General features: G+C 39.0%; 1 protein-coding gene across 1 annotated transcript in view; it reads left to right on the top strand.

Annotated features, from left to right (window-relative positions):
* Positions 1 to 15385, top strand: part of VSIG1 (V-set and immunoglobulin domain containing 1) — a 32961-nt gene extending 17576 nt beyond the window's left edge. The window contains exons 5-8 of the mRNA XM_012553176.2: positions 7858 to 8013; positions 10180 to 10299; positions 11484 to 11616; positions 14818 to 15385. Of these exons, the coding sequence (XP_012408630.2) occupies positions 7858 to 8013; positions 10180 to 10299; positions 11484 to 11616; positions 14818 to 14959 (551 nt within the window). The 3' untranslated portion in view covers positions 14960 to 15385. The remainder of the gene's footprint in view (positions 1 to 7857; positions 8014 to 10179; positions 10300 to 11483; positions 11617 to 14817) is intronic.
* Positions 15386 to 27336: the final 11951 nt, after the last annotated feature.

Genomic DNA, 27336 nt, shown 5'->3' with positions numbered 1-27336 from the left:
CAAGATTTTCTCTTTATTTTTGGCTCAAGGGGTGCAATTTTGGGTTGGAGGGACATTGTGAGGGAGAAGGAGGATGTAGCTAAGGGCTATAAACTTAAATGCTAACAAATGTTTCCTTCTACCTATTTTCTCCTCTGTGACATAAGGAAACACTACCAACATAGCCCCCAGGGAGTCAACTCAACAAGCGTTTTAGGCACCTACTGTGTACCAGGCTCTGTATTAAGTACTAAGGATACAAAGTAGGGCAACATCAATCCCTGCCCTCACAAAGTTTGGATTTAATTGAGGGAGACAATAATATCACAATCAAGATATATAAAGATAAAAAGGAAATAGTTTCAAGGAGTTCATAATATAAGCTGGCTTTGGGGAAGCACGCTATCCTAGAAGATAGGAGACCTCTAATATAACATGTGACCTTTAATAGAGTCAAAAGTGAACCTAGTGAGTCAAGATGGCAGATAAAAGGCAGAGACTCTCATGAGCTATAGCTATCTGAAAGCCATAATAAAAAAATATCCCAGACCTCATCTTTCGAGAAATTATCATGGAAAATTGCCCTGATAATGTAGAACCAGAGAGTAAAAAAGAAATTGAAAGAATCTACCAATCACCTCCTAAAAAAAATCCCATATTGAAAATTCTCAGGAATATTATAGCCAAATTCCAGAGCTGCCTGGTCAAGGAGAAAATATTGCAAGGAGTCAGAAAGAAGCAATTCAAACATTTTGGAACCACACTCAGGATAACACACAATTTAGCAGTTTCTACATTAAAGGATCAAAGGACTTGGAATAGGATATTCTGGAGGACAACGAAAGCTACGGTTATAACCAAGAATCACCTACCCAGTAAAACTGAGTATGATCTTTCAGAGGAAAAAATGGATATTCAGTGAAATAGAAGACTTCCAAGTATTCTTGATGAAAAAAACCAGAGCTGAATAGAAATTTTGACTTTCAAATACAAGATTCAACAGAAGGATAAAAAGGAAAATAGGAAAGAGAAATCGTAAGGATTTCAATAAGGCTAAACTGTTTTACATTGCTATTTGGGAACATGATATTAGTAAAAACTTTGACATTACTTGAGCAATTATAAGGAGCATACACAGAGAGAAAGCAGAAGTGTGAGTTGTGATTGTTGATAATCTAAAAAATTAAAGAATTAAACACTGGGAGAAGAGGAAAGAGAGTGGTAGAATGGGATAAATTATCTCACATAAAAGAGACATGAAAGAGCTTTTACAGTGGAGAAGGAGACAGGTGAGTTGGAGGGAATGAGGGAACCTTACTTGCACTGAAATTGTTTCAAAGAGATAATAACATATATATTCAATTGGGTGTAGAAATCTATCCTATCCTACAGGAAAGTAGGAGGGGAAAAGGATAAGAGAAGGGGAGTTGACAGAAGAGAAAGTGGATTGGGGTGAGTAAAAGAAACAAAATACTTTTGAGGATGGACAGGGTGAAAAAAGAAATAGAGTAGGATAAATGGAGGGGGGAATAGAATGGAGGGAAATACACAATAATCATAACTGTGAAAAATCTTTACAGCAAGTTTCTCTCACAAAGACCTAATTTCTCAAATATATAGAAAACTGAATCAACTTTATAAAAAAAGAGCCATTCCTCAATTGATAAATGGCCAAAGGACAGGGAGTGTTCAGACAAAATAATCAAAGTTATCTATAACCATATGAAAAAAATTCTCTAAATCATTATTGATTAAAAAGAAATGCAAATTAAAATAACTCTGAGATACCATCCCATACTTATCAAATTGACTAATAAGACAGAAAAAGGAAATAACAAATCTTCAAATTGACTAATAAGACAGAAAAAGGAAATAACAAATCTTGGAGGGGATGTGGGAAAATTGAGACATAATGTTGAAAACTGAGACTTGCTGTTGGTGAAACAATATGGATCATTCTGGAGAAGAGTTTGGAACTATGTACAAAAAGCTATACAACCATTCATACTCTTTGACAAAGCAATATGACTTCTAGGTCTGTCTCCCAAAGAGATAAAAAAAAAGAAAAAAGGAAAAGGACCCATGTGTGCAACAATAATTATAGCAGCTCTTTTAATGATGGAAATTGAGGGATGTCCGTTAATTGAATGATGGCCGAACAAATTGTTGTATATGATTGTGATGGAATACTGTTATGCTTTAAGAAAAGACAAGCAGTATGCTCTTAGAAAAACCTGGAGAGACTTACATGAACTAATGCAAAGTGAAATGAACAGAACCAGGAGAACATTGTACACAGTAACAGCAACATTGTACAATGATCAGCTGTGAACGACTTAGCTATTCTCAGCAAACCAATGATTCTAGACAATTCCAAAGGACTTATGGTGAAATATGCTATGTATCACCAAAGAAAGAACTGATGGAGTCTGAATGCAAATTGAAGAATACTCTATTTTATTTTTCTTGGGGCTTTTTTTGTTTGTTTGTGTTTTCTTCCACAACATGACTAACTTTGAAATATGTTTTTCCTGACTGCACGTGTATAATCTATATCAAATTGCTTGTCTTCTTAATGAAGGAGTCAGGAGAGGAAAGGAGGAAAAAAATTGGAACTCAGATTTTTTTATAGAATGTTAAAATTATTTCTACATGGAACTGAAAGGAAAACAAAATATTAAATCATTAGAATTTTAAATTAAAAAAAGAATATTAAAAAACAACCTGAGCTTAGCACCTCCTTGGCAAGCATAATCCCTTCAGTTCAGATGCTACCAGATTGTGGGGCTTGCTCTCCCATAAATTGACTGTCCCCCAAGGAAGTTCTCCACTGCTGTGCCATATCCTCTCAGGACGGTGCCCTCTTTTATCATAAGTAGTGTGTTAAGTCCAAAGTCTTTCTCTCTCTTAAGTACTTCCCTCCTCACTCTATTGCAGAGTTGCAGAATCTCAGAGTTGGCAGGGACCTCTGAAGTCTTTCTAGCCCAATTCATACACAAACACATCCTCTACAACCTATTTCAGCAAGTGCTCCCTAGCCTTTGCTTGAAGACCTTCAATTAGAGGGCACCCACCACCTCCATTTCTATACTTTTGGATGACTGTTATTGTGAGGAAGTTTTTCCAGTGGCCTTTTTGCGGTTTATACCCATTTCTCCTGGTTAATAATGATGATAGCTTCTATTTTTCAGTCATTCAGTCATGTCTGACTCTTTGTGGGCAAGTCACTTCACTTTTGTTTGTCTCATTTTCTTCTGTAAAATAAGGATAATAATAGCGCTTACTTCCTATAATTGTTGCAACCTCATTTTATGAATGAGACAATGAATCATTTCATTTTATGAAATCCAATAAATTATGTTTAAGTGAGCGAGGGCTGTGCAAAGTCACCAAAATCACATTATCCTCTGATTTCAACTGGGTACGGTGGCAAGATATAAATCAGGGTGACTAGACATGGCCATCAACCAGGAAGGTTGTATGTGAGCCTTCTAGATAGGAAGGCGTGGAGTGGAGATTAGTGCTCTACCCTTTGGTCCTCCAATCAAAGGGGAGACACAACTGAGAGTGAGTTGAGAAAGTATACAATATTGAAACCTGTAATGATGAGATTTCAGGTGATCAGCTTCTCCTGGGAAAGCGGATGGAATCAACCATAGCAGCTAATGGCTCAACAAGCACTTGTTGACTGACTTGCTATCTAATTAGGATCTAAGTAGGATCTGCCCTATTACAATAGATCAGAAGCAAGTTGATGAGACTCTAAGTCAGAGTAATGACCATATTGAGGCTAGAGATGGCTTGGCAAGTGATTGTGTGTAAGGACGGACAGAAGGGAGCAGAATGGGAATATGCATATATATTGTGCTTACTACATACCAAGAACTCTACTAAGTGAAAGAAAAGTTATGGGTGACCCTGAGCTTATGAACCTATGTGACTGGAAGAATAATAGTGCCCTCAATATGAACAGTCAAGTGTGGAAGAAGAGCAAGATAAAGATTTAGGAAAAGTAAGTCCTGTTCAGGACATATTAAAGCAGAGATGCCAATGGGACCCCTAGGTGGAGATGTACAGCAAGTAGTTGGTGCTGCATACCAGGTGAACTGGAAGGAGATTAGGAATGGAATCATCTGCACAGACATGATCATTGAACCCATGGGAACTAATGAGATCATCAAGAAGAGGCAGAAAGAGAGCATTTGAGGAACCTTGATGAAACCTCCGCCATTGCATTGGCCCACCCAGAGAAGAGTGAAAAATCCTCCAGATAGAAGGATCCTTGGTCTGAGATTCATGAGATGGGGGTTCTAGTTCAAGGTCATCCATGGACCTGGGTTCATATTCTCTTTAGAATCAGAAGACTCTAGAACTAGAAGATTAAGAAAATGAGACCAAGAAAGACAAAGTGACTTGATCATGGTCACAGAAGCAGAATTTTTGCTGTCCCTCGACTTTCCTTTGTAGCTGTCTTCCCTTTCCCTTAGGGTTCAAGGTACCTCCTGCTCTGGGTAAACTAGAACTTCTAGTTTCAAGGGAGAGGCTGATGAGACACTATTTTTTTTCTGCCTCCCACCATGCCATCAGGTAAGGGGAGGGCACAATTTGATATTCTTGTCCTCAAGAACAAAATTAGATATTTACAGCACTGGTAGAATCCATCTCTCAGAAACCGAAGCTCGAAAATGGCATGGATCTGGCCGGATTTAATCTTAAAAGGCTTATTAATAATGAATGATATTTTTTGAATTTTTGTGGTTTATGCCTCTACTCACCAAGAATCTTTCAAAGCACTTAGCACAGTGTCTAGCACATAATAAATGCTCATCCCCTTCCCTTCCCATTCTGGGAATAACAGAATCTGATACTTTATAGCTTCCATCAAGGCATCCTTAGCTCCCCTGCAAAAGCTAAGTTAGCAATTTGTAGCCTGGTGGCACAGTAAATAGAGTGCTGGACCTAGAGTTCAAATCTAGCTTCAGACACTGAACTGACCCTGGGCAAGTTACTTCATCCTATTTGCCTCAGTTTCCTTATCTGTCAAATGAGCTGGAGAAGGAAATTATTAATTTCTAGAAAGTAGCAATCGGTAATTACTGATTGCTAGAAAGAAAACCCCAAGTGAGATCACAAAGAGTCAGACATAACTGAACAATAACAACAAAGAACAGATGTAACAAGTTTATTATTTGTAAGAAGACAGAAAGACCTGGGCCACCATGTCTTTGGGTTAATCATTTCTAGTTCAGTCCAGGCTATCATCCTGCATTGTTGTCAAGACTTTCTGACTTTTCCCTCTCAGCTAAAAGTCTTTTCTCATTTCACTTTTAACCTCTTTGGGGTAACTTGCTTCTATTCATTCCTTCTCTGGCTCAGGTCACCCCTTCTACTGTTTTATTTGGAGGCTGGGAAAACCCACCCTTAGTCTTTTCCACTGGTCTTTCCAATTCTTCTCACTCCCTCTGGACTCCAACCCACACACATCCACCATATTAGTACCAGATCTTACAAATTATCCTGAGGCTTGGCTCAACCTCTATCTAGAACACGAGAGGGAGACGGGGGAGAAGGGAATGGAGAGTTGGCAGCCACTACTGATGGTCCTGCTGATCAGGGTAGAGGAAAGGCAAATGTAGTTTAATAGATCATAAAATCACTTTGGAGCAGGAGATGTGAGTTCAAATCTCACCTCACATCAAGTGACTTCAACTCTCAGAATTTCATTTGGAAGACGGGGTGATAATATTGATAGGATCTGACATGTGAGGTTTTAGTGTGGAAGGTGTTTTGCAAATTTTAAAGCCTTATAATCAGTCAGAAAACAAGCACTTTTTAAGGGCTTACTATATGCCAGTTGTTCAGTTGTTTTTCAGCGACGTCCAATACTTCATGACCCCATTTGGGGTTTTCTTGGCAAAGATAGTAGAGGGGTTTGCCATTTCCTTCTCCAACTCATTTGACAGATGAGGGAACTGAGGCAAATAAGGTGAAATGACTTGCCCAAGGTCACATGGCTAGTAAGTGTCTGAGGCCAGATTTGAACCCAGTGTTCTATCTATTGCAGTACCACCCACCTGTCTTACTATGTAACAGACACTGCTAAATTCTGGGAATACAAATAGAAGCAAAAAGAAAGCAATTTCTACCCTCAAGAAACTTATATTATAATGGAGAAGCCAATACATAAAAGGAAATGGGAATAATTTTTGACCTGTTAGCCTCTCAGAATGAGGCAACATGATATGATACAGAGATTTCAAACTTGAACCCTAATGGAGCCCATCCAGATTCAAATCTCATTGGTAAATGTTTAACAAAATCAATAAAAATACAATACAACATAGATAATGTTGATTTGTATTTTTCTAAGTAAATTTGCAGCCTTCAGGGATCTGTGATTTGAAACTTAAATCTACTTTGTGATGGACAGGAAGTCTCTTCCAGTCACAAAGACCTGGGTTCAAAACCTGATTCCAACACAAAGTAGCTCTCTAAGAGTTTTTAACCTTTCTATGCCATACATCCCTTGGCAGTCTGGTGCCTATGGACCTCTTCTCAGAAAAGATTTTTAAGTGCATAAGATAAAATAAATAGGTACATATATTATATTTATATATAAAATCATACATTTTATACATAAATATAAATAAAAATAGGTATATATAAATAAGAAGATAAAATGTATAGGAAAGCAATGATATTGAAATACAAGACATTCTCAGGTCATGGGTTAAGAACCTCTGCTCCAAAGCCTTGCATAAGAAGTGCTAATTTGTTTTGGTAGATAGTATTTCCTCACTGGGAGTTCACTTCACAGTCAAAGTCCTAGAATAAATTCAAGATCCCCAAACCTCCTCTTGAAGCAGGGATAAGGATTTTGTTTTTTAACTGAGGATTCCCAGAGACTCTGGGCTTATCTGTAGGCAGCTAAATGGCTCAGTGGATAAAGCACAGGGCCTGGAATCTTCCTGAGTTCAAATCTGCTCTCAGATCCTGACTAGCCATGTGAACCTGGGCAAGTCATTTCACCCTATTTGTCTCAATTTTCTCATGTGTAAAATGTGCCAGAGAAGGAAATGGTGAGCCGCTCCAATATCTTTGCCAAGAAAACCCCAAATGAAGAGTCATGAAGAGTTAGAAATGACTGAACTACAATAACAATAGGATCTATCTAACAGTGAACTATGCTCAAATGCCTCTTATCTCAGGGCCTCATTTATCTCAGATGTGCGGGGGCCCAGATGCCCTTCTGTGACCTTTGGTGTTTTATATTTCCCTCCTTCTCTGACATTCTTAGAGTCAGAGAATTAGTCTCTAGTAAGGGCGAGTCAGGCATCGTGGGAGGCCTAGGAGAGAGCGAGCTTTTGAAATGGAGGCATCTTCTGGTACCCCGCAAATCCTGCTCCATGGGTGTTGATTCTATCTGCCCTAGATCCCTCTGAAAGACTGACACAACCTGGATCTCAAACCAGTTGAGATAATGTTCACTAGCATGATTGACTCAATGATTAGCTCAGTGTCAAGTACACAGCAAGCACTTAATATGTGCTTTTTCATTCATTCAATGCTAGCCATCAAATCCCATGATTCTGATTTTCTTTGAAATAATTTTCCCAGAAGCATTCTATTTCCTTAATTTTACCTGTTTCATTAATGATGTATAGTGGAGAAGTTCTTGGTTATAAATCTGTGAGCTTGAATAGAGAGACAGCACCTGAACCTTAAGAAAGACCTTCACTGAAGTATCCTATGGGTGGGCCCTAACAGAAATTGTGAAGGGACGTTTTGGAAACGCTTTGGGGAACTAGGCTAACAGAGGACAATTGTCCCAAACTGCTCCTTCCTGGAAAACTTTCACTCTTTATTACTGCCTTCTAGTGAAACCTTCAAAGCCTCATTGCAGCATCCGAGGGACCCCAGAAGCAGAGCATCCCATCTCCCTTTCCTGCTACTCTAGTGAAGGGATGCCACCGCCTGTGTACCAGTGGTTTAAATTGGAGGAAGATACCATCAAACCTGTGAAAGAGTATTACAGTGAGTATTGTCTGAACCCAGAACTTAACAGGTGCTCAATAGAACTCAATGGGATCACTCTCCAGTCTTGAGTAACATCTCATTGGAACTCGCTCTCCTGCTGTTCGGTGGATGTTGACAACTAGTCTAATGTGGCCTGCCTCCTCTCCCCCCAACCTCTACCCCATCCCTGGAGGTCCACTTGTTTCTAGTGCAGTTTGGGGGTAGGATGCTTTGAGGCTGGGTCCCGGTCCAGTTTATAGTATCACTGAAAGGCACTTCTGGACTTGGGACATTCCCAATCCGGGAGACCAAGTTATGGTCTCTGGGACAATGAGTATCCTTAGAGTCTGGAACTCCAATGAAATAATTCTAACAAAGGCTAAAGCTGTAACTCCAATGCTATCCCAAATATCTAGCCCACTGTGGGGACTGTTTTACCCTTTAACTACCACTCTAGTTCTAACAGTCACTTAAGTTCTCGTACTAACTTGAATATGAGCCTAAACTAGCAGTACTCATCAGCCTGGCTCACTGTAATGCAGAGACTTAATCACAATTTAGCTCTCACCCAAGCCCTAAACTCTGAAGAATTAACCACAAAGCCTAACTCTATAGCAAATGCCCTGGTATAAATTTTAACCCCTAGCTATTATTCGAATGCTACTGAAACCCCGTTAGAATGAATTTGAAGACCAACCTTGGGCTTACTTTCCCTGTGCTATACTTAAACTGGACAAGTTCTCCCAGAAACCCATTATGTGCTAGAGAAGTAGGGAGAAACAGGTGATCTTCTGACCATTTGGGTCCAAGGAGGGTTTTCCTCTCTGGGTCCCATTCAACCGAGTCTAATTGAAGAGATGTGATATCCAAAGAGATTGCTCCAATTATGGGGCAGAATGGGAAAGTGCCATAAAAGATGTGCTAACAAAGTTCCAAGGGAAGCTTTCAGCATTTAAGCTGGACTTAAGATCCCTCTATTTTTAGTGATAAGGGATAGTGAACATATAAATGATGCTTCAGCCTTCTAAAGCCACAGGAGTTTGGGCAGCAGGTCTCTTACCATCCAGCCACCCGGACTTGCCAAGGACCAATCCCTACAAATGCCCATACCTTCCCCCTCTTCAGTCCCACCACTCTACAGTTCTAGAACCATGATCAAATCAACTCTGCCAATGTTCCTGGACAGGATATCAATTTATTTTCTAGTGGTTCCATTGACTGTCTCTGAAACATGATAAAGGAAAGTTTCCTTGGCCACCACTCTCCTACGTGTTGTCCTCCCTTTAAGTAGGGACTTCTTACCTTTTAGATTTCTATTACCAGTGCTTAGCACCAATTCATGCTCCCCCTCCTCCCCACCATTGCTATTCCTAAAAGTCTTGGTGCAATTTGAAGCTTTAATTAACTTAAACTTTATTTCCTTTAAACAACTAAATAAAGCAAGGGATCCCAAAGAGGAATAGGGCGGCCATTTTGAGGTTGCTTACAAACCCATTTGGTGCAACTGATCCAGTTTTAAGTTTCGCTAAGACTTTGGGGATGTCATCTATTTTGTATGGATTCTCTTGAGTATGTATTTTTTCCTCCCAGGAGAAGATAAGGACTTGAGGTCAGGGACAGTTTTGGTTTAGTCTTTGTATTTCTAGCACCTGGCACAGTGCCTGGCACACAGTAGGCACTTAATAAATGCTTGTTGAGTTGAGTCTCAGTAACCTAGAAAAAGTGGCCTTGGAGCTCGGGCTTCAGGGATGAACAGGACATGGAGTGATAGGGAGAGCCTTGTCACAACTCATCCCACATTCATAAATAAATCCATCTTAAATAAAAATAAGTCCATAAATAAGGCATCTCCAGCCACAACCAATTGACTGTAAACTTCTGAAGAGTAGAGACTATTTCTTGTCTTTGCTTGGCATTCACTAGGCACATAATAAAAGCCTGTGGGATTGAATCATATTGATGCATTGCTATTTGCTCATAAATGTAGTTTTTTTTTTTTTTTTTTTTTTTTTTTTGGTGAGGCATCTGAGGTTAAGAGACTTACCCAGGGTCACACAGCTAGGCAGTGTTAAGTGTCTGAGGCCAGATTTTAGCTCAGGAGGACCTGAGCCAGTGCTCTATTCACTGTACCACCCAGCTGCCCCAGATTTGTAATTTCAAAAGTACCTTTCCTGTTTTTGACAGATCCAACGACCGGGCTCTTGGTTATCAGCAATCTGACCAACTTTGAAAAAGGACACTACCGGTGTATCGCTAGCAACAGTCTCGGGAACAGCTCCTGCGAGCTTGATCTCACTGCTGGACGTGAGTTGATAGTATGATAAGCCAGATCCTGCTTTTGCCCTTTAATGTGTGACAGACCTAGGATCATCTCAACCAAATGGATTCTTACAGAACCCCAAATGGGGTTCTCTTGGCTTTATTTCCCTCCTTCCTTCATGTCCAGGATTCAGACCTTTGATTTCATCAGTGAGAGCTCCAGAGGTAGAGGCCTGAGTGGAGACCCCACCACAAATCTGCAATTCAAATGTAATTTATAGTCCTTGAGAGCCACCTGGGGCCCTGAGAGCTCAGTGGCTGGCCCAGGCTTGGGTACCCAGTGTGAATTAGAGGCTGTTTTCCCAACAACCCTACGATGTCCCTGTAATCCACCGGGCCTTACTGCCTCTCCACTCATTGTTAGGCCCAGGTACATAAAGCCAAAACCCCCTGCATCATCTTTGACTTGGTTTCTCTTTTGGTTCCTCTCAGCATTTTAGGAGATGGCAACTACCTAAGTGAAGCCACCCAGATCTCTCCAAATACCCTTTTTGGCTAACTCTAGCTTTATGCTTCCTAATGCCAGGCTGGAAAAGAAGGGCCCTAAAAGGCCATCTCTCTGGCCCAACCCTTTCATATAGAGGAGGAAACTGAGGCAGTCTAGAAAGGGGAGAGGTAATAATATGGAATGGTGGAAAGACAACTGAATTTGGAATCAGAGGACTTGGATTCAAATCCTGTCTCTGTCACCTAATGCCTGTGTGACCCCTCTGGGCCTCCGTTTCCCTCTCTATAAAAATAAAAGATTTGGATCAGCTGGCCTCGGCCTCTGAGGTCCCTTGCAGCTCTAGAGTTAGGATTCTATGATCTATCTTCGGGGCTCTTTCCCCATTATCCCCAGATATAGAATCCTGTGGGAACAATAAGAAAAGCAAGAGGGGGATGCTTACTTTAGATAATCTCAGAGTATACCTTAAATTGAGAAGCTCCAGATGATACTAAAGAACCAAATGATGCTGTATCCATCACGAGTGCTGGAGGAACCAGATTCATCATGTAGGGACCCAGGACAAAGCAGCAGAAGAAGGAGATTCTCTTTCCTGTTCGGCATTCAGGGATCTTTAGAGTTCACAAGTCCCTCAGGACTCCCAATGCTGATGATCCCTCCCTCGTTTGAAGACTCAGGATGTGAGCCACACTATTGACAAGAAGACTTTTTTCCCTCCTAGATTCAGAAGCGGGCATCATCGCCGGGGCACTGATCGGAGCGATCCTGGCAGCCATCATCATCTGCTTGATTGTTTGGTTTTTCATGACCAAGTCCAAGTCCAAGAAAAGAAAAGAGATTACAAAGGAGATGCAGTGAGAATCTTTCTGTTCTTATCTGACTCTGATAGTTATTTCTTGTCTTGAAAATGACTTTGATCTTTATTTTTGTTACATCATTGTTATTTCCCAATAATTTGCCCCACCAGTCTTTATAAAACAGGGTCCTGCTGCTAAACGAGTCTTTTGACCTGTTGCTAGTGTTTGATAACACATGCCTGATTTCACACCTGTATTTCATCACTGCTTTACCTTGGGCTGGGAGTAGACTCCATCATCAGAGTCAAAATTGCGTTGAATTGCACTGAGTTCTCCAACATAGCGTGTGGTTTGGCTTTATGTTTTGTGGCCGTTGTAGACGCTGTTTTCTTGGCTCTGCTAACTTCCCTCTCTTTTGATTCATATATATGTCTCTGAATTCTTCCCATTTGACATTTCATTCAGCACATCCCATTAGGTTCATATACCGCAATTTGCCAGCAAATCCGTGACTGATGGGAACTTACTCTCCCCCCTCCCCATTTTTATCCTGCCACAGAAATTCTAGAACTATTTTGTCATGAAATGCAGCATTTCCTACCACCTTTGGCTTTTTTAGGAGTATGCTTCTAATCGGAACATCAACTGGCCAAAGGATATAAACAGTTTGGTGACTTTTCTCACATAATTTCAAACTGTTTTCCAGAATGATCAAACCGGCTCCCCGCTCTCTCAACAGTGTGCTAAATCAATAAGCATTTTATTAAGCAACTACTTTGTGTCATTCTTCCCACAGCCTCTCCAACACTGACTATTTATTCTACCTTTACCAAACTCGCTAACTCGATAGGTGTGAGGTAAAACCTTAGAACTGTTTTAATTTTAATTTTTCATTTTTAGTAATTTGGGACAATTTCCCACATAGTGACAGTTTGTGTTTCTTCTTTTGAAAACTGCTTATATCTTATCATTTATTTGGAGGGGGGAATAACTCTTGGTCTTATTTTTGGTGTTAATTTCTAAGTATCTTGAATCTCATATATCAGAAATATTTGATGCAATGATTTTTCTACAATCTATAGTTTCTCTTCTGACTCTGGGAGCATTGATTTTCTTTATTCAAAAGCCTTTTAGTTTTATGTCATTACATATCTGTTTTGTCTGTTATGCCCATTTCTATCTCCTGTTTCATTAAGAATTAGCCATTGTTAAGAAATGTTCCTCCTTCCATTTCCCTCAAATTTTCTTTTAATAATGTGACCTTTTATGTTAAGGTTGTTTATCTAGTTGGAGCTTATTTTGGTATTTTGTGTAAGATGATGGTCCAAACTGAGTTTCTGCCAAACTACTTTCTGGTTCAATTGGATTCAATTTAATAAACGTTTATTAATGTTTACTGTGTGTCAGGTACTGTTCTAAGGACTAAAATTTCCCAGCAGTTCTTCTCAAAGGAAAAAAACCCTTCCCCTAGTAGCAGTTAGTTTATCTAGCACTAGGTTTCTATGTTTTATTGCTTCTGGGCTTTGCTTATCTAGCCTATTCTACTAGTCTGCTTTTTAAAAACAGTGCTAAATAGTTTTTAATGATTACTGCTTTACGATATAATTGGAAATCGAACACATATAATCAAAAAGCTTTGATAAGCATTTACTATGTGTCAGGCATGTGTTAAGTGCTGGGGTATCAAAGAAAAAGTGAAAACAACCCCTGCCCTTGTGGAATTTTTATTTTAATGAAGGAGATAACATAGAAACCAGAGCATATAAGATAAAGACAGCATAGAGGGAAGGTAGCTTTGGAGAGGAAGCCACTAGGAGGTGATAAGAGCAGGGTAGACTCTCTGGGAAGGTGGCATTTGTGTTGAATCTTCAAGGAAGCCAGAGATTCTGGAGTCCAGAGGTTGGGAGGAAGGGAATTCCAGACCTGAGGATCATCCAGCAAAAGGCCACAAATAGCAAGTAATACTTTTTGCCATTTACTTTGATATTCTCGACCTTTTTGACATAGTTTTTTTTTTTTTTTTGCCTGAGGCAATTGGGATTAAATGAGGTGCCTGGGGTCACACAGCTAGGAAATGCTAAGTGTCTGAGATTAGATTTGAACTCAGGTCCTCCAGACTTCAGGGTTGGTGCTCTATCCACTGCGCCACCTAGCTGCTGACATATATATTTCTTAACTACACATCAAATACATTGTTCTGTAATGTGGCCATTTTTAGCATAAGATACAAGGGATAGTTTTTGGTACTATCATAGCATATAGTTTGCTCTTCTCAGCAATACAATGATCCAAGACTATTGTGAAGGATGAAAAATGCCCTCCATACCCAGAGAAAGAACTGATTGTATCTGAATACAGATTGAAGTATACTGTTTTTTAAACTTTATTTTTCTTAAGGTTTTTTTTTTTTGGGGGGGGGGGCAGATCTATGTTTTCTTTCACAACATGACTTTTATGGAAATGTTTTGCATAATTTCACATGTGCCTTCTTAATGGGGGTGAGGGTAAGGAGGGAGGAAGGGAGAGAATCTGGAACTCAAAGTTCTAAAAACAAATGTAAAAATGTTTTCCGTGTAACTGGATAAAAAATACATTAAAAATATCATGTCATATTCTGAACCAGCGACATTTAGTAGGATTGGCTGTGTGGTAAAGTAGAATCTTAAAGCAAGAACCAGGAGACCTTTCATACTGGTCGAATAATCAATGGGCTTCTCTATTCATATCTTATTAGTTATTAGAGTTACTGAGTCTACTTTATCCAGTCCTGGCTACCTTGTGCTGTGTAGTACAGTGGAAAGAGCCCTGGCTCTGAAGTCAAAGGACCAAGGTTCAAATAGTGTGATTTTTGGCAAGTCACTTGCAAGGAAAGATCCTTGTCCTCAGTTTCCAACTCTGCAAAGATGAGAGAGTTGGGCTAGATGGCTTCTTTCAGTTATAGAGCTAGGATCCTAGCTATAGAGATAGGATGCTTCTTGATTTGAATTGAAGATTGCCCTTGAATTCTTCCTCCCCCAGCCTTTTCTTGTCAGATATCCCTTGTACCTAACACAGTGCCTACTATATAACCAACACTTAATTAAATGCTTATTCTAGTTTCCTTTCATCTTTAGATGTGATGTCTTTCTCACTTTGCTTATTCAGTTGTGGGGCTTGACTGTTGCTCAGCATAGAGAATGTGCCTCAGTTTTCACATCCCTCACTCCTTTAATCTTGATCTCATTAATGCTCTTTCCTGTGTCCTGTTCTTTCCCACAGGCCTATAACGAAGACACTCCAAAGTGCGGAGTACGAGTCTGTGCCAGCCCAGGAAACTACCTCCCGAGAAGTGCCTCCATCAACCAAAGAGCCTGAATTATTAGCCCCCAACCATGAAGAGGCTGAAGGAGAGGAGAAATAGGCTGTGACTAAAGACACAGCTGCATTACAGCCAACCCACCGGTAGTGTTTGGAGCTGAGTTGCCATGGAAACCCCCCATAACAAAGCCTGCCTGTGATTATAGCCTAGACATCCACATATTTCCTATTCTCAATCTCAGGCAAGAGCCTCATTTTAGCTACCCAAGAAATACAAGGGCTCCTGTACAATATGTTGGCAGTGTGCTATTTTGCTTAACTATATTTCTAAAATATGTACAGGCAATTTGGTGGATGGAGAGATCCTTGGACCTGGGAGTCCGGAGATTAAGTTTCTGCCATTATCCCCACATGTGACTGAGAAAATCCCTTCTCTTCTTTAAGCCTCAGTTTCCCTATCTGTAACATGAGGGGTGGGAGTGGACCAAATGGTTTTTAAGGGCTCTGATAACTCTGTCACACTATGATGTCCACAATAAATGATTGATGATTTCTAGTTTAAAAAACAATATTTGGTGGCATTTGTGACTTGGACTGAATAATCTCATTTCTCTCTTATATTTCACGTGAAGGTAGGATGAAATAGCATTGGCAAGGCTCAATTCTGCCGCCATACTCTTGATGTTATTGACAACTAAGAAGAGTTTACAGCTTTATCATCAATAGCCGATCAGAATGAGTATTTCTTCTAAAGTAACTAATTTAGGACAAATCTCTTAGAGAACTAGGGGGAAAGCATTAAGGATTTCTAAAATGCACACTGGCTCCTCTACTGTCTAAACTCTCCAAACTGATCTGGGTAGTGTCTCAAAGTGAACAGAATGTTCTGATTCATCAGGAAGTCAGAAAAACTTGGGTTAAATACTGACACATCTCAACACATACTGGCTTTAGTCGGTTTGCTTACTTCTGAGTGTCCCAGGCAAGTCTTGTAAACTGTCAGTGGCAGAGCAAAAGCACATCTGCACTGGTGGAGGAAGTTTCTTCACTGGGAGTTCCCTAGAACAAGGGTTGGCAAACTACAGCCTGTGAGGCAAAAAATTACATTTTAAAAAAATTATTAAAGCTTTTTATTTACAAAGCACATGCATAGGTAATTTTTCTACCATTGACCCTTGAATAACCTTTTGTTCCAAATTTTCCCCTCCTTCCACCTATCCCCTCCCCTAGCTGGCAGGTAGTCCAATACATGTTAAAAATATTGAAATACATGTTACATCCAATACATGCATACATATTTATACAGTTATCTTGTTGCACAAGAAAAACCAAATCAAGAGGGATTAAAAAAAGAAAAACAGAAAAAAATACAAGCAAATAATAACAGAAAGAGTGAAAATGCTATGTTGTATTCCACCCTCTGTTCCCATGGTCTGTCTCTAGGTATAGATGGCTCTCTTCATCACTGCACAAGTGGAACTGCTTTGAATCATCTCACCGTTGAAGAGAGCCATATCAATCAGAATTGATCGTCATATAGTCTTGTTGTCGCCATGTATAATGATCTAGTTCTATTCATTTCCCTTAGCATCAGTTCACATAGGTCTCTCCAAGCCTTTCTGTATTCATCCTGCTTGTCATTTCTTACAGAATAATAATATTCCATAGCATTCATATACCACAGTTTATTCAGCCATTCTCCAATTGATGGGCATCCACTCACTTTCCAGTTTCTTGCCACTACAAAAAGGGCTGCCACAAACATTTTTGCACATGTGGGTCCCTTTCCCTCCTTTAAGATCTTTTTGAGATATAATCCCAGTAGAAACACTGCTGAATCAAAGGGTGTGCACAGTTTGATAACTTTTTGAGCATAGTTCCAAACTGCTCTCCAGAATGGTTGAATACATTCACAGTTCCACCAACAATGTATCAATGTCCCAGTTTTCCTACATCCCCTCCAACATTCGTCATTATCTTTTCCTGTCATCTTAGCCAATCTGACAGGTGTGTAGTGGTATCTCAGAGCTGTCTTAATTTGCATTTCTCTGATCAATAATGATTTGGAACACCTTTTCATGTGGCTAGAAATAGTTTCAATTTCTTCATCTGAAAATTGTCTGGTCATATCCTTTGACCATTTGTCAATTGGAGAACGGCTTGAACTATAATAAATTTGAGTCAATTCTCTATATATTTTAGAAATGAAGCCTTCATCAGATCCTTTGGATGTAAAAATTTCCCCCATTTATTGCTTCCCTTCTAATCTTGTCTGCATTAATTTTATTGTACAAAACCTTTTTGACTTCATATAATCAAAATTATCTATTTTATAATCAATAATGGTCTCTAGTTCTTCTTTGGTCACAAATTCCTTCTTAGACTATCCTGTGTTCTTCTAATTTGTTTATTATATCATTCTTTATGTCCAGATCACGAACCTATTTCAATCTTATCTTTGTGTATGGTGTTAAGTGTGGATCAATGCCTAGTTTCTGCCATAATAATTTCCAATTTTCCCAGAAGTTTTTGTCAAATAATGAATTCTTGTCCCAAAAGCTGGGGCCTTTGGTTTGTCAAATACTAGATTGTTATAGTCATTGGTTATTTTGTTCTGTGAACCTAACCTATTCTACTGATCAGCTTCTCTATTTCTTAGCCAGTGCCAAATGGTTTTGGTGACCGCTGCTTTATAATATAGTTTTAGATCTATATTATTTTACCTATCTATTATTATTTTATTATTATTTATTATTATTGTACCAGTTTTAGATCTGGTACAGCTAGGCCACCTTCATTTGCTTTTCTCTTCATTAATTTCTTGGAAATTCTTGACCTTTTGTTCTTCCAGATGAATTTTGTTATTTTTTTCTAGTTCAGTAAAATAGTTTCTTGGGAGTCTGATTGATATAGCACTAAATAAATAAATTAGTTTAGGGAGAATTGTCATCTTTATTATATTTGCTCGACCTATCCACCAGCACTTGATATTTTTTCCAGTTGCTTAGATCTGACTTTATTTGTGTGGAAAGTGTTTTGTAGTTTTGCTTATATAGTTCCTGACTTTCCCTTGGAAGACAAATTCCCAAATATTTTATATTATCAACAGTTATTTTAAATGGAATTTCTCATTGTATCTCTTGCTGTTGGATTTTGTTAGTGATGTATGAATTGCTCTAGTTTCCTCTTCATTGGTGGATAGTTCTCACTTTTCATTTTTGAGACTAACAATTTGATTTTCCTCTTTCCTTTTTATAATCAAATTAACTAAAGGTTTATCTATTTTGTTGGTTTTTTTTTTCATAAAACCAACTCTTAGTTTTATTTATCAGTTCAATAGTTTTTTTAGTTTCAATTTTATTGATCTCTCCTTTTATTTTTAGAATTTCAAGTTTGGTATTTGATTGGGGGTTTTAAAATTTGTTCTTTTTCTAACTTTTTTAGTTGCAAGCCCAATTTATCAATTTTCTCTTTCTCTATTTTATGCAAGTAAGCATCTAGAGATATAAAATTTCCCCTTATTACCATTTTGGCTGCATCCCACACATTTTGGTATATCGTTTCATTATTGTCATCCTCTTGGGTGAAATTATTAATTGTATCTATGATTTGCTGTTTCACCCATTCATTCTTTAGGATGAGATTATTTAGTTTCCAATTTCTTTTTGATCTATTTTTCCCCTGGCTCTTTATTGAATGTAATTTTTATTGCATCATGATCTGAAAAAATGCATTTGCTATTTTTGCCTTTCTGCATTTGATTTTGAGGTCTTTATGTTCTAATATAGGGTCGGTTTTTGTAAAGGTTTCATGAACTGCCGAGAAGATAAAGTGTACTTCTTTCTGTCTCCATTCAATTTTCTCCAAAGATCTATCATATCTAGTTTTTCTAGTAATCTATTTACCTCTTTAATTTCTTTCTTATTTGTTTTGTGGTTTGATTTATCTAGTTCTGAGAGAGCAAGGTTGAGATTTCTATTTCTTCTTGCAACTCTCTTAACTTCTCCTTTAGGAATTTAGATGCTACATCACTCGGTGCAAATACATTTAATATTGATATTGCTTCATTATCTATGCTACCCTTTAGCAAGATATAATTTCCTTCCTTATGTCTTTTAATTAGATCAATTTTTATTTTTGCTTGATCTGAGATCAGGATGGCTACCCCTGAAGCATAGTAGATTCTGCTCCAGCCTTTTACCTTCACTCTGTATGTATCACTCTGCTTTAAATATGTTTCTTGTAAACCACATATTGTAAGATTCTGGCTTTTAATCCAGTCTGCTATCTGCTTATGTTTTATGGGAGAGTTCACCCCATTCATATTTATAGTTAAAACTACTAATTCTGTATTTCCTGCCATCTTCTTAACCCCACATTATACTTTTCTCTTTCCTTTTCCCCTTTCCCTCCTCCCCAATATTTTACTTATAAGCACTACTTGCCTCAAGCAGTCCTCCCCCTTTCTTAGACCTTTCTTTCTCCTACTATTTCTTTTTTCCCTTCTATTTAGCCTACCCCTTCCCTTTTCCCCTTTCCTATAAGATGAGAGATGTTTCTCGGTGGAATCAAATATATCTAATATTCTTTCTTTGGGCCAAATCTTATGAGAGTAAGATTCACACAATATTCGTCACACCCCACCCTTTTCCCCCTCAATTATAATAGGTTTTCTTTGCCTCTTCTTGAGATGTAATTTCCCTCATTTTACCTCCACTTTCTCCTTTCTTTCTATTACAATCCCCTTTCCATCTCTAGTTTTTTTAAATATTATAACAGTAAAATCAGATTATACATGTACTCTCAATGTATAACCACAACAGAAATACAATTGTCAAGATTTTTTTTTTCTTTTTACCTTTTTAATGCTTCTCTTGAGTTCTATATTTGGAGGTCAAATTTTTTGTTTAACTCTAGTCTTTTCATCAAAATAAATGGAATTCACCAGTTTCATTGAATGTCTATCTTCTCCCCTGAAAGAAAATGCTCATTTTGGCTGGGTGATTTATTCTTGGCTGCATTCCAAGTTCCTTACCTTTTGGAATATCAGATTCCAGGCCCTTTGATCCTTTAAAGTGGAAGCTGCTAGGTCCTGATTAATTCATATTGTGACTCCTCAATATTTGAATTGTTTCTTTCTGGCTGCTTGTAATATTTTTGTCTTGGTCCGATAGATCTCATATTTAGTCACGATATTCCTTGGGGTTTTAATTTTGGGATCTCTTTCAGGAGGCATTCACTAAATTCTTTCAATGGTCATTTTACCTTCTGATTCTATGATATCCAGGCAGTACTCTTTGATGATTTCCTGAAAGATAGCATCTACACTCTTTTTTTCATCATGTATTTCAGAGAGTCCAATAATCCTTAGAATGTCTCTCTTAGATCTATTTCTGGGTCGGTTGTTTTCCCAATAAGATATTTTACATTTTTTTTCTATTTTTTCTTTTTCTTTGGCTTTGCTTGACTGATTCTTGTTGTCTCATTGACTCATTCATTTCTATTTGTTCATTTCTGAATTTTAGTTAATAATTTTCTTCATTTACTTTTTTTTACTTCTTTTTGTATTTCTCCAATTGAGTTTTTAAATGAGTTGTTTTGTTCTATGGAATTTTTTCCTATTACACAAATTCTGTTTTTTAAGGATTTATTTTCTTTTTCTGTTTCACAAATTCTGTTTTTCTGGGAATTGCTTTCTTTTTCCATTTTATCAAATCTATCTTTAATGAGTTATATGCCTTTTCTGTCTGCAAGTATTACATTTTAAAATGTAAAAATCATCCCCAGCTTTCTTTTCACACAAAAACAGATAGCTTAGATGGATTTAATCCATGGGCTGTAGTTTGTGTTGACTCCTTCCCTAGACCAATGAAATCACAAATATGATTCCTTCATATGCAAAAAAGGAAGAAAGGAAGGAAGTGAGTGTAATGGGAAACTGAGGACTTCTCAAGAATAGTCACTTGATAATTCCAGACCCAATTTCAAAAGTCTGTTAATCATTAAGGCTTTGGGAAGGGGGACAAAAGACTTGCTTTTCTAGTAGAAATATCTGATATCCTGGATCTTTACTTAACTGCTTAGAGAAGAATCTATTTAATGGTCTGGAGATAATTCTAAAAGGTCTATAAACTGGCTAATCTCTATTTGTTGAGGAAGCCTGAGGTAAACTAAGTCTCTTTGGTTAGTCTAGCTTAATGGATTACTTACCTCTAAATAAATCTGGGAGAAGGGGGACAGGAGTCTATGCCCTTAAGGAATATCTTATAGTACTTATATAAATCAATACTTTTAATTAGAGCATTTGTGTAAAGTGAAGTCCACCTGTATATACAAGTAGCATTTGAGAAGCTTTTGAAATGCACCGGCTCCCTGTTTAAAACTTTGAGAGAGGGAGAAGGGAAAAGCAGGGGAAAAATTGCTGAACTTGGATCCTTGGGCCCAACATTAGAATCTCTTCCCCGCCTTTCATTTCTTTCCCTAGTGTGGTCATCTTGCCCTATATCAAATGACTGTGGGGTCCTACCCAGGCTGGGTTCCATGAGCTGCATCTGACTTTTCTAGCATCTCACCTTGAGAAAATGAATTATCAGCAAACATGGTGGCACACACCTGTAATCCCAGCTCCAGCTACCTGGGAGGCTGAGGCTGGCAGATCTCTTGAGAGAGGGAGTTCTGAGTTATACAGCAGGCTATGTTGTTTTGGGGGTCCCCACAAAATTTTTCATTAATAAGGTGTGGATCCAATAAGAGGATGGGATGGGGGGGAACCACCAGGTTGCAAAGTAGCTCATGTTGAAAACAGAACCAATCATTAATAGGGTCAGAACCATGAGTGGCCTCTGTAGTTCCAGCCTGGTCAAGATGGGGAGACCTAGTCTTTAAAAAGAAAAAAGGGAGGGTAGCTAGATTGTGCAGTGGATAGAGCAGCAGCCTTGAAGTCAGGAGGACCAAAATTCAAATCTGGCCTCAGATACTTGACACTTCCTAGCTGTGTGACCCTGGGCAAGTCACTTAACCCAAATTGCCTCAGCAAAAATAAATTAAAACAAACAAACAAACAAACAAAACCCCAGCAAATAAATAAATAAATAAAACCAAAAAAGGTGTTCTGTGCTGCATTTCACTTTTGCTTAGATTTTTTCTTGTTTCTAAAAAAAAAGCTCTGATGAGCTAATTTGTATCAACTGGATAATTACTTTAAAAACTTCATAGGTGTGCTTTGCATTTTACCAGAGGACTTTTAAAAAAATGACTGGGCCATAAAGGAATGGGTTTCCAATGGAGAAATTTCTAGCATTGAAGTGATCAGGAGGAGAGAGATGGGGGTAGCCTAGTCCCCCTCCACTCCCAATATAAAGATGATCATTTAGGCCTAAAGACTGTCTTTGAGCAGCATCATTTTCCCTCTATCTCTTGCTGCATTGTCCCTAATCCTGGATCAGTAATTTCTTATTCTTTTTATTAATATTCATAATGGCGACCTCAAGGCCCAGCTAGATCTTTAAATCAAAAAAGAAGGGCTCAGTCTAAGTCACAATCACATTGTCCCTTACTCCAGCACTTAGAAAATAGTAGTAGGTGCTAATAAATGTTTATTGACTGACAGAGAGTAGATGCAGGCCGTTTAGAAATCCATCAACAATAGAACAAGAGGTGGGAGGTGGGGAGAGAGGATGCTGGGGGGAGAGCAAAAAAGGGGTCTTTCACTTTAACAAAAGTATTTCTTCTAATCTGGAAATTGAGGTTTGGCTATAATTTACTTCAGCTAATTTTCTGGGTTTAGGCAAATCCTCAGAATCCTTCCTTTTCTGTTTGGTGTGCACAGATAGGAACTGGTCTTTGTTAGGGCCACAGGAAGCTGTCTGTTCAGGTTTAATCCCTCATTTGGCCACAATGCTTCTCTTTATTAAATACAAAGACCTACCTGGGATCTTTGGAATTGAAAGTATTTGTGTATGGATGGTGAGCCCATGTTCTCTAGTTGGCGTTTTTTCTCGCATTTCCTTGTTTGCATTGCCCCCTACCTCCCATGCCTTTTGATTAGAGCTTCGAATGCAATAAACTCTAGTACATCGGCGACAAAGGGTAGATTAGGCCCCTGACTGTTTCACAAATTGCTTGGGACAGACCTGAACTCATGTAGCTCTGTCCAGCCTCTCCAAATTAGAATGCTCAGCAAAGGAGCCCAGCCCACTGCTATCTTTCACCAATTGTTAAGGAGCAAACATTGAATACAGGGATCTTTTATGTTCTCTGGGACATCATTTTAGGACAATATAGGGAAATATTCCTGCCCCATGGGATTGTTCCCAGATAGGTAGCTCCCATTGAAATCCCAGTGGGACTCATGCCATCCTAGAGCTGGCTGGGTTTTTTTAATTCAACTGAGTGACTGCCCTTGGAAGCATAGAACAAAGCAGAGGTTACTTTGGGGAACTCTCAAGTGCAACACCATTGAAATGTGGAGAAGTACAGAAGGAGCCCAAAGAGAGAGAAGAATCCTACCTATGGTGTCATCCATGCGATGTCACTGGCTGCAAGTGAACTTTAAACTTCTCTTCCAGAAGGCGTTCTTTGCATCCATCTTTAAATCCTGCAATTATACAGGCCATACAGGGGAGCCCCACTGAATAAATTCAAAAACCAATTTGAGGACTCGGGATTCCCATTTCTGTTCTCCAGTAGCTCTGGCAATAAACCTTAGTAAAATCAGAAAAGATGAGGGGGAAGGTCCAAGAATCCATACCAAACCAGAGAAAGTGATGCCCATTTCATAACCATCTTAATGGGGATAGTGCCAGATCGCCAGTGTACCTCCTTGGTTTGATCCACTTATCCTTTTGATTAGTGGCTGAAATCAAATGTCGGAATTAGTTTGGTATTTAAAAGCCAATGTGTTAGGATGTAAAGAGCTCCAGATGGGGAGCTAGGACACATGGGTACTAATTCCAGCTCTGTCACTATGTAGTTGATCTTGGGCAAGTCCTTTCCTCCTTTGAAGCCTCAGTTTTCCCTTATAAAATGAGAGAATTGAATTAGATCAGGGATACTTTACCTACAATCCATTAACTTAAAAAAAATATCTTAAGGGTATTTCAATATGATTATATCCTTTGTAACCCTAATGTATTTTATTTTATACATTAAAAAAAACTATTTTGAAAAGGAGTTTATAGCTTCACCAGCCTGCTAAAGGAGGCTGGTAACCCCCCCAAAAGGCCAACAACCCCTGGATTAGATGGTTTCTAAGATTCCTTTTAGCTCTAACAAGACACTTGGATTTTTTTCCTCTCCTTTCACTCAATTTTCTAATATGAAATGGGTGAGGCTATAAGATACTTTTTACGATTTAATTTTTTAAAGACTGGGTCTCCCCATCTTGCCCACAGAGGAAGTTCAGAGATTATTTTGAATGGCTGGACCATCCCACTACTGAGCAGGATGGGAGCTTTGACCTCCTCTGGGTCCCTCTGGGGAGGGACAATCCAGTGGCCTCCTCCCTCTGCCTCTCCCACCCCTGCTCCCAGAGTATCACCATGTTGATACTGATCTTAGTGAGAACATTGTTACTGTAGCTCCGAATTCCCAAACTCAAGAGATCTGCCGGCCTCAGCCTCCTTGGAAGCAGTAATTATAGGCATGTATTGCCATGTCCACCGCCTGGTGTTGGTCTTTCAAAGATGTCTCATCTTGGGGTTGATGCTTGGCGAAATTTCAGTGTGGGCAGTTTGTCCTTTATATCCTTCTCATTATGGGGGCCATGTTTTTCATACCCTGAATCAGTAATAATAATAATGGTAGTCTACATCTGTGATTTCATTGGTATAGGGAACTTCCAGATGAAGAGATTTCTTCTTCCATCTTAATATGCATCTTAAGAATCTTAGCTGCTTGGGAAATCGAGAGGATGAGTGACTTGCTCAGGGTCACACAGCTAGGATGTGTCAGAGATGGAACTTTCTGGCTCTACCTACTACACCAAACTATTATTATTATTATTATTATTATTATTATAGTTTTAAAGTTTACAAAGCCCTTTTCAGATGTTCTCTTATTTGATCATGATTTAATGACTTTAAAAGTGATGTCTTGAACTGACATCTCTGACTTAAAAAATTTTGCAATAATTTTAGTGTTTTATGGATAATGTTTTTTCCTTTTTTGGGTTATTTTTCAAAGCAACAAGTATTTTAATCTGTCCCTCTCGTGAACCTCCCACCCCACCCCCTCACACATTGAACACATTAAAAAAAGAAATAAACTCCCCAAACAAATCCCTCAATATATATCTTCCTAGATTGGCAAAAGAAATCGTCATAGTAACCATATCTAAGAAAGAAATTCTGAAAAGCCTCAGCAAAAGGCCATCCCCCTCTCAGTCTATCCTATTCTGGAAAATGCCACATATTCCCACAGTCCCCTTCTAGATTGCCCTTCTTCCCCTTCTTAGGACTGCCCTAGTCTTCCTGCAGCACTTCCCAAATTCCCAGAACCCTTTTGCCCAGGTTTGCCTCAGGAGTGCCTGAGCACTAAATCTCTACTTCTGTCCCTTCTCCTGTCAAAATTCCCCAGTTCTATCCCCAGTTTCTTAGAATACTGCTCTCAGCCATCTGTCCCCGGGAAAGGGGCTGGTAAGCTAATTCCTACTGCAATGTAAATAATTATTGGGTAAGATTTTCCCCATCTCTTCCCTAGAATGTGTCCAGAGGACTGAGGTGTCCTGTAGAGGCAATGGCCTAACCACAACAAATGAGTAATGATGCAATTCCAGGTACAGAAGATGAGTGCCCTTCTAATCCTGTTTGTAGGTAATGAACAATGTCTAAAGCCAACCCTCTCCTCTCTCAGTTCGTTGGAGTTCGCATTATATTTGGTCCGACAAACGGCTCAAATGAGTGTCCCTATCTGCCATTTTACTTTTATAGAGAACATGAAAGAGAACTCTCTATAGAGAACTAACACGGAACAAAGAACGTGTTAGTTATATCCTGCCGTGGACCATGAGGTTTTGGAGGATAGGGGCCTGTTCTCCTTAATCATTACGCTTGCCTGACTAAAGATTAGATAAAGGGCTCTAGCTTATGAAGGCACATGGGAGCCAGATTGGACAAGGCTTTAAATGCCAAGTCGAGGAGATTGTCTGTTATCCTAAGGCTCATAAAGATTTTGAAGTACAAAGGTATGGATAGACTTGGCTTTAGGAAGATTTTTTGGCAATTGTGTGGCAATTATATTAAAGAAGAGAGACTGAAGGCAGAGAGACCACTTAGGAGGTTGTTGTGATGGCCCAGGCAAGGATTGTGGAAAGTGTGACTTAAGAGCATTGACCCATGTGAGTAGAGAGATGATAAGACAGGAGAGATGCTGTGAAGGTAGAAATAAGATTAGCTAGGCATAGTAGCATTTGCCTGTAATTCCAGCTAGAGTGGAGGTTGAGGCTAGAGATGGGAGTTGAGCTGCAGCAGGCTATATTGATTGGGCATCTGCAACATTTGGCATTAACTTGAATCTCAGGGGTTGAGGCTGAGGGGTGGGGTAGGTGGAACTTAAGGAGGGCAGCAAGGTGGTGCAATGGCTAGAATGTGGGACTTGGGGGTCAGAAATACTAGAATTCAAAACCCTGCCTCAGACACTTTAGAGCTGTGTGATCCATGGCAAAACTTCACTGCTCTGTGCTTCGGTTGTCCATCATAAGATGGAGATTGTAATAGCATATAGCTCACAGAATTGTTTTAAGGATAAAATAAGGTAATTAACAGAGCACTTTGCAAACCTTAAAAGTGCTATAGAAATGATAGCTCTTAAGACAAACCAGTGCTCCCATACTCAATAGTAATGTTAGGCCTGTGAGTAGCCCCTATAGTTCCATTCTGGGTGAAATGGGGAGACCTGGTGTTTTGAAAAAAAATCAACAAGACTGAATAAATACTGGGGGGAGTGATGGAAAAGAAGGAAAAAATGTACAACTTCACAATTGTGAACATGGATGTTTGGAAGGATGGTGGAAGATGTTCCTTACATTTTTCTTTTGGTGAGGCAACTGGGGTTAACTGACTTACCTAGGGTCACTGGATTTGAATTCAGGTCCTACTGATGCACTATGCCATCTAGCTGCCCATTATTTTTAAAGGACTTCATTAGAAATAGGGATTGGCAGGACATTGGCATGAAAAACAAAGTGAGTGAGTAGGAATTCATTATATTTAAGGTGAGAAACAGAAATATAAGTTATGGAGGATAATGGAATTAAGTTGAATCTATTGTGGTCCTTTAAGCAAGGTAGTCCAACATTTAAGGCAGGAAGTTGTATGCATGGTAAATTATATTAGGGGACTTCTATCCATAATTGGGTGCTCCTAGCTGTTGTCTGGAGGAATTCTACTGCTGCTTCCTGGCAGGGAGACAGTTCTGATTTGGTAAATTATCAAATGAAGGATATATTTCCCAACCCCAACTTTCTGGACTTTTAACTGCACA

This window comes from Sarcophilus harrisii, chromosome X (genome assembly GCF_902635505.1).
Source record: "Sarcophilus harrisii chromosome X, mSarHar1.11, whole genome shotgun sequence".
NCBI classification, from domain to species: Eukaryota; Metazoa; Chordata; class Mammalia; order Dasyuromorphia; family Dasyuridae; genus Sarcophilus; species Sarcophilus harrisii.
Note: the sequence above shows the minus strand (reverse complement) of the source record. Positions and strands in the feature narration are given on the sequence as shown.